The sequence below is a fragment of the Delphinapterus leucas genome, chromosome 1 (genome assembly GCF_059928025.1).
Source record: "Delphinapterus leucas isolate spDelLeu-1000000601 "Yukka" chromosome 1, BTC_Dleu_Yukka2, whole genome shotgun sequence".
Classification (NCBI taxonomy): Eukaryota; Metazoa; Chordata; class Mammalia; order Artiodactyla; family Monodontidae; genus Delphinapterus; species Delphinapterus leucas.
The window spans coordinates 164427032-164441671 of record NC_143129.1 but is presented as its reverse complement, the minus strand read 5'-3'; the positions used below and the strand labels follow the sequence as shown (position 1 = coordinate 164441671).

At 49.4% G+C, this 14640-nt stretch overlaps 1 protein-coding gene across 9 annotated transcripts in view; it reads left to right on the top strand.

Annotated features, from left to right (window-relative positions):
- Positions 1-544: 544 nt before the first annotated feature.
- The window catches only part of AZIN2 (antizyme inhibitor 2), a 34451-nt gene continuing 20355 nt past the window's right edge, over positions 545-14640 (top strand). Inside the window, exons 1-6 of one of the 9 annotated variants that reach the window (XM_022575148.2) lie at positions 545-678; positions 772-891; positions 1575-1728; positions 3200-3373; positions 12645-12817; positions 13817-13972. In XM_022575148.2, coding sequence (XP_022430856.1) covers positions 1624-1728; positions 3200-3373; positions 12645-12817; positions 13817-13972 — 608 coding nt within the window. In that variant the 5' untranslated portion in view covers positions 545-678; positions 772-891; positions 1575-1623. Of the gene's footprint in view, positions 679-771; positions 1729-3199; positions 3374-12604; positions 12818-13816; positions 13973-14640 lie in introns of all 9 variants that reach the window. The other 8 variants (XM_022575141.2, XM_022575140.2, XM_089896618.1 and 5 more) reach the window with 8 other exon arrangements.

Sequence of the window (14640 nt, the reverse complement as noted above, 5' to 3'; positions counted from 1 at the left end):
AAGAAGGATCTTTGAAGACATTTCATCTGGGTTTTGAGTTGGAGGATGCTGGAAGAGGCAATTAAATAAAAATGATTTTATTAGAAAAGTAAAACAAGGAGGTGACATTTGACCTGGGCTTCCCGGGATGAGTGGGCAATTCACCAGATCAGAGAGGAGAGGCACCGTCGAGCTGAGGTAGTCACAGAAAAGCCTTCCCAGAGCAAATAAAAAACCTCCTGGCTTCCTGCCCACTCTCCAAGATCTAATAGCCAGGAGCTAAGCGTCCCACCGCGTAGACGCTCGGGGTTCTGAGCTAGCAGGCCTGCAGTTGAGATTTCCCAGCGTAGGGTAGCGGCGGAGGGGTCTCGGTAGGACTGAGGATCACGTTTGCGGAGCCGGCTAGCAGGGTTGAATGCTTTGTGTCGGAATCGACCAATGGGATGGTGGCACCCAGTTGCCAGGGCTACGGAGGGGGGGCCGAGCGGAGGAGGGGCCTGAGCGCCAGGGGCGGGGTCTGGAGGGGCTTATATAAGTGAGCGCCGGGAAAAAGGCGTGGCGTGGCGTCGGTGACTGCCGGGCGGGAGGGCCGTAGGCTGCCGGGCCGAAGCCGGGGGAAGCTGGCGAGCAGAGGCGCGGAGGTGCCGTTTCACTCGCTGGGGGGACCTATGGGTCGAAGCCGTGTAAATGCGTTTTAAGGCGAGTGCGGGGGAGAGGCTTGGGGAGCCTCGGGAGCGGGCGTTCTTGGCTCCAGTGCTGACCTGCTCCCTGGACCCTCTTGTCTCCTCTCAGCAGGGGCTTCGGGTCCGCAGCTGCCACTCCTCCTCGGGGTGCTGCACAAGTTTCGAGGTCACCGGCGACCCCCCCTAGCAGCGTGCCTGACTCTGGCCCCGCGAAGGAGCACGGGGCTTGGTAAGGGGGTTTGGGGGGGGGCGGGACCTCGGCCCTGCACTCAGGAGGGCTCACCCGGACAGAACCTCAGCCTTCAGTTCTTGCCCGGGAGCCCTCGGCCATCACCCACCACGTGGAGCCCCCACGCACGCTTACCGTCCTAGCACGTCAGGACCATCCCGGCCCCTCTTTACAAACGGTTAAACTGAGGCTCCGAGAGGGGACGGGGCCTGCCCAGGGTCACGCAGCAGAGAGCGGACTCGAACCTCAGCTCTCAGGCTGAGACTCCTTGGTGGGACCACCTGCAGCCACTTTAGGTGGGCGTGGTCAGGATGGGGGGGTCACCTGGAAACTTCCCCACTCGGCTTTCCTGCTCTTTCTCTCTCATTCTTTCCCTTTAAACCCAAACCCTAATTTCAGAACTGGAAAGGATCTCCAAAACAATGCATCCATTTTACAGATGGGGTAACTGAGGCTCGGAGAGGCAGTGACATCTAGGCAGATAATGCCTTGTCTCAGTCCAGGATTCCTGATCGTCCTCCTCCTTCACTCCTCCCAGTGAACCTAAGCTCCCCAGGCTTGTGCTGGGGGCAGGGTGTGACAGGAGTGGGCGCCCTGGCCTGGGGAGGTGAGGGGTGCAGCTGACGCCAGCCCCTCAGGGGCCCCCTCACTCTCCTCCAGAAGTGTGTTGCATACTTTCTAAGGCGCCGGAGGCAGCGGCAGCTCCATCCAGCCCATCGGCTCCTCCTCGGCATGGCTGGCTGCCTCAGTGAAGCGGACTTCGTGATGGTGGAGGAGGGCTTCAGCACCCGAGACCTGCTGGAGCAGCTCACTCTGGGGGCCTCACAGGCCACCACGGTGAGGGCCTGGGAGTGGGGATGGGTCTTCTGTTCTCCCAGCAGGCTCAGCTGCCTCCTAGGGCCCACATCTGATTCTTTCACTTATTTGGTATTCATTCCTTTCTGTTTGTGAGAGACGTCTCATTTTTTCTCCAAATTCCTGGTCCTTGCCCCCAAACCTGCCCCTCCTGTGCTCCCTGCCTTCATGAACAACACTACCATCATCTACGCAGGCCTCTAGGTCAGAAACCTGGGGGTCCTCACTGCCCCTTCCACACCTGGGCACCCCCAAACTCTGTGAATGCGGCCTCCTTGAATTACCCTTCAGTACGTTCTTCTGGGACCTCACTGTGTAGTTTAGGCCTCATCTCTCTAAAACTCGCCTAACCTTTTCCCTGCCTCATCCCACCCCTTCCAACTCTATCACAGCCCTGCTCAAAATCAGAATTCTTTGGCAGTTTCCCACTCCCTACAGGGTCCAGGTCAGAACCCCTCTGCCTTCATAGCCCCATTCCTGGCTTTTCCCACGGTATGTATTATGCTCCATCAGAGCTGAACTACTCTGCTCATATTTCCCGAGGATTCCATGTGCTCCATTATCACTCCTTTGCCCAGGCTGTTCCCTCTTCCCTTCTCCCAGCCTCTCTTGCCTCTTACCTATTTCTGCTCATTACTTATTACTCATCCGTGTCACCTTTTCCTGATTGCCCCAGGCAGATTTTGTACTTTCCTTCTCCATGGCCCCCTCTGCATTTTGTAGAAACTCCTGCTTAGCATTGATTGAATGGGCTTGTAATTGCTTAAGGGGTTCTTTTGCAGGCCCAAGCATACTTAGCATACTTGCATAGGTATGCTTGGCCAGACACCAGGTGGGCGTCAGTAAAAAAGTGTTGCATAAAAGGGAAACTGAGTCCCAGAAAAGGTTTAATTAATGGCCTCGTATGTGTTCAACCTTCAGTAAACAGCCGTCCTCAGGCATGGGTTGCAGTAGCAGTGGGACTACTTCAAGTCTTCATTGAACACCTAAATGTGAAAGGCAGTGGCTGTAGGCTGTGGGTCTTCAAGGAATTTATCTTTTTTTCTGGAGAAAACAGTTGTCTGTATACACAGAGTTTTGATACTTTGGAAGCATGTGCAAAATGCAGTGGGAGCATTAAAGGCGGAGTTGCCTTATTGGTTTGGGGGAAGGTGGCATTTCAGCTGGAACTTGAAGGTGGATTAGGAACTTGCCAGATACATGTGGGGGAAGGATATTCTGTATGGAGGACATGGTGGGAATAAAGGCTGGGAGGTGGAAAATGATCTAGGATAGAGCTGGAGTTTGAGCTGAAGTGAGGGAAGGGACTGGAGCTGGATCCCAGAGCCTCGAGTGTCCTGTAGGCTTGGGGATCCCCAGAGAATTTTAGAGCAGGGTACTTGGGAGGACCGTGGATGGCACGCACTAGGAGGAAGCTGGGTGTGGTCTCATATTCACCCTTCTTGTTGTGCAGGAAGAGGTCGCTGCCTTCTTTGTGGCCGACCTGGGTGCTGTAGTGAGAAAGCACTTCTGCTTTCTGAAGTGCCTGCCGCGAGTCCGACCCTTTTACGCTGTCAAGTGCAACAACAGCCCGGGTGTGCTGAAGGTCCTGGCTGAGCTAGGACTGGGCTTCAGCTGTGCCAACAAGGTGAGCCCCTGCCCCCCTCCTGCACACTGACCCTCACTGCCCACTGAACACCCACATGGCCCAGCTGCAGCTGCTGTGGGTGGGCCTGGGGAAGCAGGAGTGACCTGTAATTGGCCCCTGCCCTCTGGGAAGGGCCACCACATGCAAGGGGTGTAAGGGATGAGGGTGGAATTTGCCAGCCTTGAAGTTCCACATTGGAACCACGTGTGACCCTGGGTAGGTGAGTCACCTTTTTAATGGAGATTTTCAAACTTCTTGGCATAGAGCTATATGTGATATTCTTCTAATTAAAACAAAACAAAAACACCGTTTTATCATTGGTTTTATTTTTTTCTTTTATAATTTTAATAACGTGTGACTGTACATTTTCTTAACTAATCCTTATAGAATTTTGTTGTTGCCAGTTCTGCTGCCTTTCTGATTTGATTAATGCTGTTGTCTTAATTCCCTCCTGCTCTCTTTAGATTTGTTTATTACTGTCATTCTCTATTCATTGAACTCTTGCAGTGTGCTAGACACTGTTCTAGGTAGGGCTGGCAATACAGTGTTGAGTAAAACAGACTCTGTTGTCCTTGAGTTGAATGCACGGCTTATCTATTTCCATTCTGTTCTTACTTGATAAGTCTTTTAGCTATAAAGTTTCCTCAGAGTACAGCTTTGGACATAGTTATTCATTCAGCAACATTTATTGAGCACCTACTGGGGGGTCAAGTACTTTTCTAGGTGGGGATTTAGCAAGTGAACAAAACAAAAAAAGTCCCTTCGTGGAGCTTGCTTTCTAAAGAACAAACAAGTGAAACAATGAAAGTCTATGGTATTTTAGATGGTAAATGCTGTGGAGAAAATTAAAGAGGGAAAGGGAAGTAGGGAAGAGACATGGATGTCGAGAAAGAGGATTGTACTTTTAGATGGTTTGGCCAGGGAAAGCGTCACTGAAATTTGAACACAGATCTGAAGGAAGCAAAGGATCCAAGCCAGGTGGATAACCAGGGGAAGAGCATTCCAGGCAGAGGGACCAGCAAGTGCAAAGGTGGGAGCAAGCCTGTGGGCATTGGTTTGTGATATTGTTATTACAGTTATTTTAAAATGTTTAGTAATGATTGTTTTGAGGGGGAATCCCTTTTAAGCCCTGGTCAGCAATATAGCTGGGTGTTGTGCGGAGGATTCTAGAAAGGGATCTGGAGGAGACAGGAGGAGAGCTTATCTGGGTAGGAGGCTGGAGGGATTCCAGGTGGGAGAGAGGTGCACACCATGGTGGATGGTTGGAACGAGCAGGTTCACCTTTATCAGAGATGCATGTTAGTGTCCTTATTGGTAGGTGAGTCTCCCTCATGTCACCCGTGAAACCCCTTTGCATCAGCTCTTGTTTTGCACGCCTGGTTTCATGCATGCCCCACATAAAGCCCCATGGAGTGCCTAGGAGAAGAGATTGCCATTTTGCAGTTGAGGAACTGGGGGTCAGCTTCACACAGCTTGCTGGTAACAGAGCCAAGACTTGCCCCCTGCAGCATGCCGGGTCTCTGCTCTGACCGAGGAGGAAGGGGACCCTTTTCCATAACTCTTGGTCTAGGGGTGAAGAATAGGACCCAACCTCACTGACTAGAGTCCTCTGCTTACGGAAACCCAGAGGTGGGGCCCTGTGCTGGCCCTCAAGCCTCAGGACTGGCCTCCAAAGGGCAGAGTTGTGGGGTGTAGGGCTTGAAGTTGGGGGGGGGGGCGGACGTTTGCTGAGGGCTCCTGTTGTGTCATGTGCTTTGCCAAGCGTTTTCTGTACATGAACTCATTTGACTCTTGAAACAACCCTGTGAGGTAATTATTATCACTGTGATTTTGACAACAGCCCCATGAGGAAGCAGTTAGTGTATAAGGAAAGGAGGCACAGAGGTTTGAGGGATGCCCTGGGAAGGGGCCGCTTGAGTATGGCAAGGGGTCTCTGACTTTATCACTTCTGTCTTTGCCAAGATCCCTGGGGAGGGGATGGCAGAGCTGAGACCCCACCCGGTAGGTGGGATCATGTGGCCCTTGGGTGCATTTCCTGAGAGCTGGTACAGCTTTTCTTGGAAGGCCAAGGCTGCCCTCTTCTGGTTGGTTGGAGCTGGTGGCCACGCTGTACAGCACCATGCTTTGGCGGCCACTGACCTAGGGTCAGGCATGAGCTGGGGCTCAGTTTACAGATATGCATCAGACAGGCTCCAGGGTCAAGAGCACCAGCCACGCCTTACACGGGGCTCTGGTCCACCCACCCACCTTCCCAACGACCTTATGTCATCTCTCCTACCCCATCCCTTGCCCTCTCTGGCTGTCTCCCTCAGCATCCTCCCATCTTAAAATGCCTTCTCTGGACACCACATCGTCCCCCAGCCCAATCCCTCGCTCCCTCTTCGTGGCCAAACTGAGTTGTCTACACTTGCCTGTCTGCAGTCACTTGTCTCTTTCCCTTAGCACCCAGTCCTTAAGCCATTGCTTCCCACCTCCACTCATCATTCCAAGGAATCTCCTCTTGCCAATGTCCCCAGCAATCTCCAGGATCCAGTGAGCACTTTATTCTAAACATTCATTTTGAATTATTGAAATAATACGTTGATTTATCTGCAAAAAAAAAGTAGAACGTCAGCTTTATGTCTCCAGAGATAATCAACATTCTGAGTTTGAGTTTGGTGGCTACATGGTATTTGAAAAATACTTACAAATATGATCCATAGGAAACATACAAAATATCTTGTGATTTTGTAACAAAATATAAGATGTTCATGTGGTAGGTATTGTGCCACATAGCTTTATTTTTATTTTTTTAAATAAATAAATTTATTTATTTATTTATTGGCTGCGTTTGGTATTCATTGCTGCACGTGGGCTTTCTCTAGTTGTGGCGAGTGGGGCTACTCTTTGTTGCAGTGCGCAGGCTTCTCCTTGGGGTGGCTTCTCTTGTTGCGGAGCACGAGCTCTAGGAGCACAGGCTTCAGTAGTTGTGGCGCGTGGGCTTTAGAGCGCACACTCAGTAGTTGTGGTGCACTGCATGGGCTTAGTTGCTCCACGGCATGTGGGATCTTCCCAGACCACGGCTCGAACCCGTGTGCCTTGTATTGGCAGGTGGATTCTTAACCACTGCGCCACCAGGGAAGTCCCTTACAGTAGCTTTAAGCTCAGCAGATTTTGGAGATCTGTCCATGTTGATGCTTTTAGACCTTGTAGGGGACACTCCTTGGTCCTCCTAGCTTTTGATCTCACCATGAAAAAGTGTGTGTGTGTGTGTGTGTGTGTGTGTGTGTGTGTGTGGTGGGAACACTTAAAGTGAGATCTACCCTCACAAATTTTTAAGTATTTAATAAGGAATTATTAAGTGTAGGCAACATGTTGTACAGCAGATCTCTAGAACTGATTCCTCTTGCAGAACTGACACTTTATACCCATTGAGTAGCGACTCCCCATTTGAAACATTCTTTATTTTTTAGTATTTAAAAAAATTTTTTTTCTTAATTTTTCTTTATTTTATTTTTGGCTGCGCTGGATCTTTGTTGCTGTGTACGGGCTTTCTCCAGTTGTGGAGAGCGCGGGCTACTCTTCTTTGCGGTGTGCGGGCTTCTCATTGCGGTGGCTTCTCTTGTTGTGGAGCACGGGCTCTAGGCACTCAGGCTCAGTAGTTGTGGTGCACAGGCTTAGTTGCTCTGCAGCATGTGGGATCTTCCCAGACCAGGGATTGAACCCGTGTCCCCTGCACTGGCAGGCGGATTCTTAACCACTGCGCCACCAGGGAAGCCCTAAATTTATTTTTTAAATTTATTTTTTATTGAAGTATAGTTGAATTACAATTTTGTGTTAATTACTGTTGAACAGCAAAGTGGCTCAGTTATACATATATATATTCTTTCTCATAGTCTTTTCCATTATGGTTTATCACAGGGTACTGAATAGAGTTCCTGTGCTATACAGCAGGACCTTGTTTATCCATTCTATATATACCAGTTTCCATCTGCTAATCCCAAACTCCCAATCCATCCCTCTCCCACCCCCCTCCCCCTTGGCAACCACCAGTCTATTCTCTATGTCCCTGATTCTATTTCTGTTTCATAGATAGGTTCATTTGTGTCATATTTTAGATTCCACATGTAAGTGATTATCATATGGCATTTGTCTTTCTCTTTCTGACTTACTTCACTTGGTATGATAATCTCTAGTTGCATCCATTGAAACACATTCTTTTTTTTTTTTTTTTTTTTGGTACGCGGGCCTCTCACTGTTGTGGCCTCTCCCGTGGTGGAGCACAGGCTCTGGACGTGCAGGCTCAGTGGCCATGGCTCACGGGCCCAGCCGCTCCGTGGCATGTGGGATCTTCCCGGACCGGGGCACGAACCCATGTCCCGTGCATCGGCAGGCGGACTCTCAACCACTGCACCACCAGGGAAGCCCTGAAACACATTCTTTTTAAAAACACAGGCCTAGCCTAGGATATTGTGGGTTGGGTTCCAGACCACTACAGTAAAGTGAAGATCACAATAAAGTGAGTCACACAATTTTTTTGGTTTCCCGGCGCATATAAAAGTTATGCTTACACTATACTGTAGTCTATTAAGTGTGCAATAGCATTATGTCTAAAAAAATACTTGAAGTAAAATGTACATACCTTAAGTAAAAAATATTTTCTTGCTAAAAAATGCTGACCATCATCTGAGCCATCGGCGAGTCGTGATCATTTTGCTGGTGGAGGGTCTTGCCTCCATGTTGATGGCTGCCGACTGCTCAGGGCGGTGGTTGCTAAAGTGTGGGGTGGCAGTTTCTTAGGAGAAGACTCTTCCTTTCACTTGAATACCTAGAGGTCATTGTAGGGTTATTAAGTGGCCTAATTTCGATATGGTTGGGTTGTTGTATGTCAGGGAATAGGGAGGCCCAAAGAGCGGGAGGGAGATGGGGAATGGCTGAGGGGTGGAGCAGTCAGAACACACATTTATCCATTAAGTTCACGGTATGGGCATATGGGCGTGGTTCGTGGCACCCCAAAACAACGACAATAGTAACATCAAAGATCACTGATCACAGATCACCAAAACAAATACAGTAACACTGAAAACATCTGAAATATCACAAGAATTACCAAAATGTGACACAGAGACATGAAGTGAGCAAACACTGCTGGAAAAATGGTGCCAATAGACTTGCTTGATGCAGGGTTGCCACAAACCTTCAATTTGTAAACATCGCAGTATCTGCAAAGCACAAGAGAGTGAGGCGAAATAAAATGAGCTACGCTTGTGCTCAACGACACGTGCTCTTTGTTTTAAAGCCTTGAGAAACATATCCAGTGAAAGTGGACGCTGCTGGGAGCCTGCTCCACCCTCCTGGGGTGCCTCTGACAGTGGAGAGGTCTCCTTCTGCACAGATGTGAATTGCAAGACAGGGTTTGCTTTGACAGGAATGGCATAAGAACCTCTGCGTTGTTCTGCCTCTTCTGGGGACGCTCTCTCCTCCCCTCGGTCCTGTACCGGCTCTTCCTGCTCTCTAGCTGGGAGAGTTCCTCTGGATTCTGGCTCAGGCTCCCTTCTCTTATAAACTCTCTGTCTTCGTAGGGGATTTCATCTCCTCCCATGGCTTCAAATACCCCTAATATGCCACCACCTCCCCTGTTTTGATCTCCAGCCCAGACCCTATGTATCCAGTTGCTGACTTGTTGCCACAGGATGCCTGGAACCCAGTGTGTTCAAATGCACTCATGATCTTCCCCTCGAGAGGGGCCCCTGGGTCTGCTGGGCGAGGAGTACCCCCCAGACATCTAACCCCACATCCCCACGTGCAGTCCCTCACCAAGCTTGCCAGCCATGCCTACAGATGTCACCACCCCCCTTTCTCTGCAGCCTGTCCTGTTTCCCAGGGAGGTTGTGACTGTCTCCCAGAATTCTCCTAGGCCCTTCCTTGGTCCATTTTCACACGGTAGCCAGAGTGACATGCATTTAGACCTTGCATTCAAAATGCCCATCTAATCATGTCCTTTTCCCTCTTGAGACCCCTCAAACTGTTTCCCACCACTGGCAGGGTCAGATATAAATCACATCAGCCTTCTTGGTCTCCCTGTTGGCTCTGCCTGCATCCCTGCAAGCTCATCGTCCCCCACCGTGGTCACCCTGCCCAGGCCACCCCAGCGTTCTCTGTTCCTCCCTCAGGCTGAGTACATTCTTGCCTCAGAACCTCTGCACAGGCCACTTCTCCCACCAGAAACATTCTTTCCTTCCCTTTCAGCCTGGCCCAGGTCTCCTATGGGGCTCAGCTTAAATTTCTTTTTTTTTTTTTTTTTTTTTAAATTGAAGTATAGTTGATTTACAGTACTGTGTTAGTTTCAGGTGTACAGCAAAGTGGTTCAGTTATACATATATATGTATATATTATATTCTTTTTTCAATTCTTTTCTATTATAGTTTATTAAAAGATACTGAATATAGTTCCCTGTGCTATACAGTAAATCCTTGTTGTTTACCTGTTTTATATGCAGAAGTATGCATCTGTCAATCCCATACTCCCAGTTTATTCCTCCCTCCCTTCCTTCCCCGTTGGAAGCCATAAGTTTGTTTTCTATTTCTGTGAGTCTGTTTCCGTTTTGTAAATAAACTCATTTGTATCATATTTTAGATTCTACATATAAGTGATATCATATGGTATTTGTCTTTCTCTGACTTATTTCACTTAGTATGATAATCTCTACGTCCATCCATATTGCTGCAAATGAAAGAATTTCATTTTTTATGGCTGAGTAATATTCCATTGTGTGTGTGTATGTGTGTTTGTATATATATATATATATATATATATATATACACCACATCTTCTTTATCCATTCATCTGTTGATAGACACTTAGGTTGCTTCCATGTCTTGGCTATTGTAATGGTGCTGCTATGAACGTTGGGGTACATGTATCTTTTCAAATTAGATCTTTTGTCCTTTCCAGATATATGCCCAGGAGTGAGATTGCTAGATCATATGGTGACTCTATTTCCAGTTTGTTAAGGAACCTCCATACTGTTTTCCGTAGTGGCTGCACCAATTTACATTCCCACCAACAGTGTAGGAGGGTTCCGTTTTCTCCACACCTCCTCCTCAGCTTAAATTTCTGACCTTCAGAAAACTGTCCGTCACCCCCTCACATCCAGGTTTCCCCATCCCACATTCTCTAGTATCCCGTACTTTTTCTCCATGGCTCTTATCCATCTGTAATCCTATTATTATTCAGTGTTCATTCATTCCTCCCCTTCTTTCCCATCTGCCTGAAACCTCCACAGGGTCAGAGACCCTGTCTGCTTTACTCACCACTTGTTTTCATTAGCACCTGTCTCAAAGCCTGGCAACTCAGTAGATGCTCGAGATACACTTGCCAATTCAACATCAAGGTGTCTTCTCCACTGAAGTGCTGTGGTTAAGAGCTGGTGTGCTAAAGTCGGACGGTCCTGGGTTTAGAATTATAGCAGTGCCACTCGTAAGCCGTGTGACTTTGGACAAGTCACTTAAGGCCTCTCTGAGCCTCTGTTTTCCTGCCTCATAAGATTAATATGGCGATGAAATGAGAATGTCTATAAAATATTTAATGCAATGGCTGGCATACAGTAATCCTTTAATGAATGACAATGGTTATTATTTAAATAATTTTAATCAAAGCTAAACCACAGGTCCCCAAAGTGTTACCATTGCTGCTTCCTCTCACCTCTTGGGTGAAGCAGGGAGCGAAACCACATTTTCATAACTGCTCAGACGTGGGGTCTTTGGAAGCAAGCTGTGATGACAGCAGTTCCAGCTCTGGAGGTGGACCTTTGTGTCTCCCTCTGCTACTCACTGGCTGTGTCACCAAGGCAAGTGGGTTTCTTTGAACTCAATTTGTCCTCTGTAAAATGTGGCCGATAAATATTTCATAGGATAGTTATAGGCATGGCATGAGGTAATGCACATAAATACCTCGTGCTGAAAAGTTGCTACATTAAAATTACAGTCTTATTACAAACTTGGGATGGCTGAAGATGGCCCTGTGTCTCCTACCGTGCTTCCAAACTGCCACCTTCTTAATCATGGAGGGTCAGGCTTGAATTTGAAAGTTGGTTCTGCCTCCTACTTGCTCCATAGCCTCTCTGAGCATGTTTCCTTCTCTATAGAATGGAGCTAATACCATCTGGTGGCGTATTGTAAGGAGTAAATAAAAGAGCGAGTCTAAAGCAAGGGTTGGAGACTTCCCTGGCGGTCCAGTGGCTAGGACCCTGTGCTTCCACTGCAGGGGGTACAGGTTTGATCCCTGGTCGGGGGGCTAAGATCCCGCAAGGTGCGCGGCGAGGCCAAATAAATAAAAATACATACATACATACATAAATAAGTAAAGCAAGGGTTGGCAAACAATGGATGGTGGGACTTGTAGAGTTTTATTGGACCACAGCCATGCTCATTCACTTATGCATTACCTGTGGCTGCTTTGCTGCTACAAAGACATTTGAGTAGTTGTACAGAAACTATACGGCCCACAAAGCCTAAAATATTTACTCTCTGGCCCTTCATGGAAAAAGCTTGCCAACACCTGATGTAAAGCCGCTCATTCAGTGCCTGCTTGTGGTAGGTGCTCTGTGAGCACGGTTGCTTTCACCATCGTCATCATCATTGTCTGGATCATTAATGCAGCAATCAGGTGGAGCACCGTTCTGAAGAGGTGAGGAAGAGGAGGCCCTGTGGGGAGAGGGCCTTGCTGGAGCCACCCAGCACCATGCCATGCACAGAGCAGGTGTCTGGATGTTGGATGTCCTGTGTCACAAAGATTATTGGTCTGGTGAACTTTCTAATACATCAAGTGATAGCCTCTAAACATTTAAATCTGCCAGGAAAATGTGTCAGAAACCTGTCTTCAGGGCTACCATGAATCTGTAGAGTGCCTTTGTGTGAATTAGAAAATGTATCCCTTCCTTAAGACACTTAATTGTTGTAAATAAATATACTGATTTTGTTAGAGCAAGATGCTTTACTGTTAGGAAGTCATAATAAACATAGAAATCTACCATGTATCCTCTGAACGGGACCCCTCCCTCCCTAGGATTGTGCAGTAAACCACCCACACACCTGTACATGGCAGCCCTCCCTGTCAGTGGTGAACCAGCGTGCGTACTGATTTTTGTATACCTGTTGTCTAAAAGTGAGGCCCACTTTTTATGGACCTCCCCAGGCACAGCTATGACTTTGCCCCTCATCTGTGCTTCCTTGGCCTCCGTGGGCCCAGCAGGCTCTGGTGCTTCCTCACCACCACCTTTGGGATCCCACAGGCAGAGATGGAGTTGGTCCAGCATATTGGTGTCCCTGCCAGTAAGATCATCTACGGCAACCCCTGTAAGCAAATTGCACACATCAAGTATGCTGCCAAGCATGGGGTCCGGCTGCTGAGCTTTGACAACGAGATGGAGCTGGCAAAGGTGGTAAAAAGCCACCCCAGTGCCAAGTAAGCTGAGAAGCACTCATGCGGGAGGCTGGGCTGCGTGTGAGGGCAGAGGGAGTGGGAGGAATGGGGCCGGGGCTGATGACCCTGCCTTGGACCCGGCCAGAGTCACAGGAGGTTGGGGCAGGTACTCCTGGACTGGAACCCAGGATGCAGAGCCTGAGTAGGACAGAGGTAGAAATGATGGATTACAGGCCAGGCAGAGCAAAGCCCACGGTACTACGGAGGTCAAAGTCACGGCAGAGGAAGCAAGGGGGGGTGGTGGTTTCACAGAGGAGGTGGCATTTAAAGTTTCACAGAGGAGGTGGCATTTAAGGAGGGCCTTGAGGGGTGACCAGCATCTGGGGAGGGCATAAACAGTGTGTCAGAGTGAACTGCGTGAGCAAATGCATGGAGGCCAGAAGCAGCATGGGGCATTTGAGGGATAAGCAGAAATTTGGTGTGGCTGGAACATACCATGTGCAAGGGGGGAAGGAGAAGTGAATGATGCTTGTCACAGGGCAGGGAACCCAATGCACGTGGGCTTTGGGAGGGGTCAGGGCTGGACATCTTGCTCAGGCTGTGCCTCTCACCTGGTCACTGGACACCCTGGGGAGCCAGGTGGCGGGCCACTCTAGTTCACCCAAAGCAGCTTCCATTTTGTCTGTTTTACATATTGGGGATATCGGGGTTCTCAATAAGACTGTGTTTAAAAAATGGTCCCCCCGATACAAGAGAAGTTGGAAAAGCCTGGCTGGTGTTAAGGCTGATTCGGAGAAGTGGGGCTGCCCAGAGGAGAACTGGTGAGGTTGGGACCAGGGCGGGGGCCCCAGGGGAGGGCCCAGGGACATTTAGGGAATGGATTGGACAGGACTCAGAGGCTGACTGGCTGTGCAGGGAGAGGAAGGGGTCCAGGGGCTTGTGGGGTTGGGTAGCTCTGAGCCATGAGGGTTCATGCTTCTTGACTTAGAGAAGGCTTGGTCGGGGGCGGGGTGGGGGGGTGAGGCATGGCGCCCCCTGCAGAGGTGCTGCGTGTCTCCTCAGGATGATTCTGTGCATTGCCACCGATGACTCCCACTCCCGGAGCCGCCTGAGCCTCAAGTTCGGAGTGTCGCTGAAATCCTGCAGACAACTGCTTGAAGATGCCAAGAGGAACCACGTAGAGGTGGTGGGTGTGAGGTGAGTGCCCAGAAGCCCCGCCATCACCACCCACGCCCACTGCCCACTGCCTCTTTTCCCAGGACTTAATCAACTCTGTGTGAGACCTCCCTCAGGGTCTCCAAGGAAGGCCTGTCCCTGGCCTAGAATTCTGCCATTTGAGAGCTTCCTCCCTTTGGAAAGAAGTTTTGGAGTGTCCCACTGCCCCAACCCCACAGTCTGCAGAAGGTCCTGTCCCAGGAGGTTCCAGGAGGGACCTGGCTTTGCAGGAGTTTTCCCAGCCTGAGGCCAAAGGTCATCCTGGCACACCTTGGCTGTGCCTCTTTTCTGGTAGGGGATATGGAAGAAGCAAGAACTATGACCTAACAATATAGCTTTCCTTTTTTTTTGACTTAGGATGGCCAGGCACTCTGCTAAATGCTTCATGGACACTATCCCATAACTGTGGGATCTTATCCCCTCTTTATAGGTGGGGAAACTGAAGCACGGCATGTCAGACTGCTGAGTGAGATGTACATCAGATCTGGCTGAATCTGGGGCCCTAGCCCTCACCCCAGAAGGCTCAGCCCCAGGGGCAGCATGGAGGGATGGTGGGGGGGCGCCAAGTGCCAAGGGACCTTGGATCTAGTCTCCTGTCCACTCCTCACTTGCCACATGGCCCTTGGCAGCCCATTTAACCTTTTATGCCC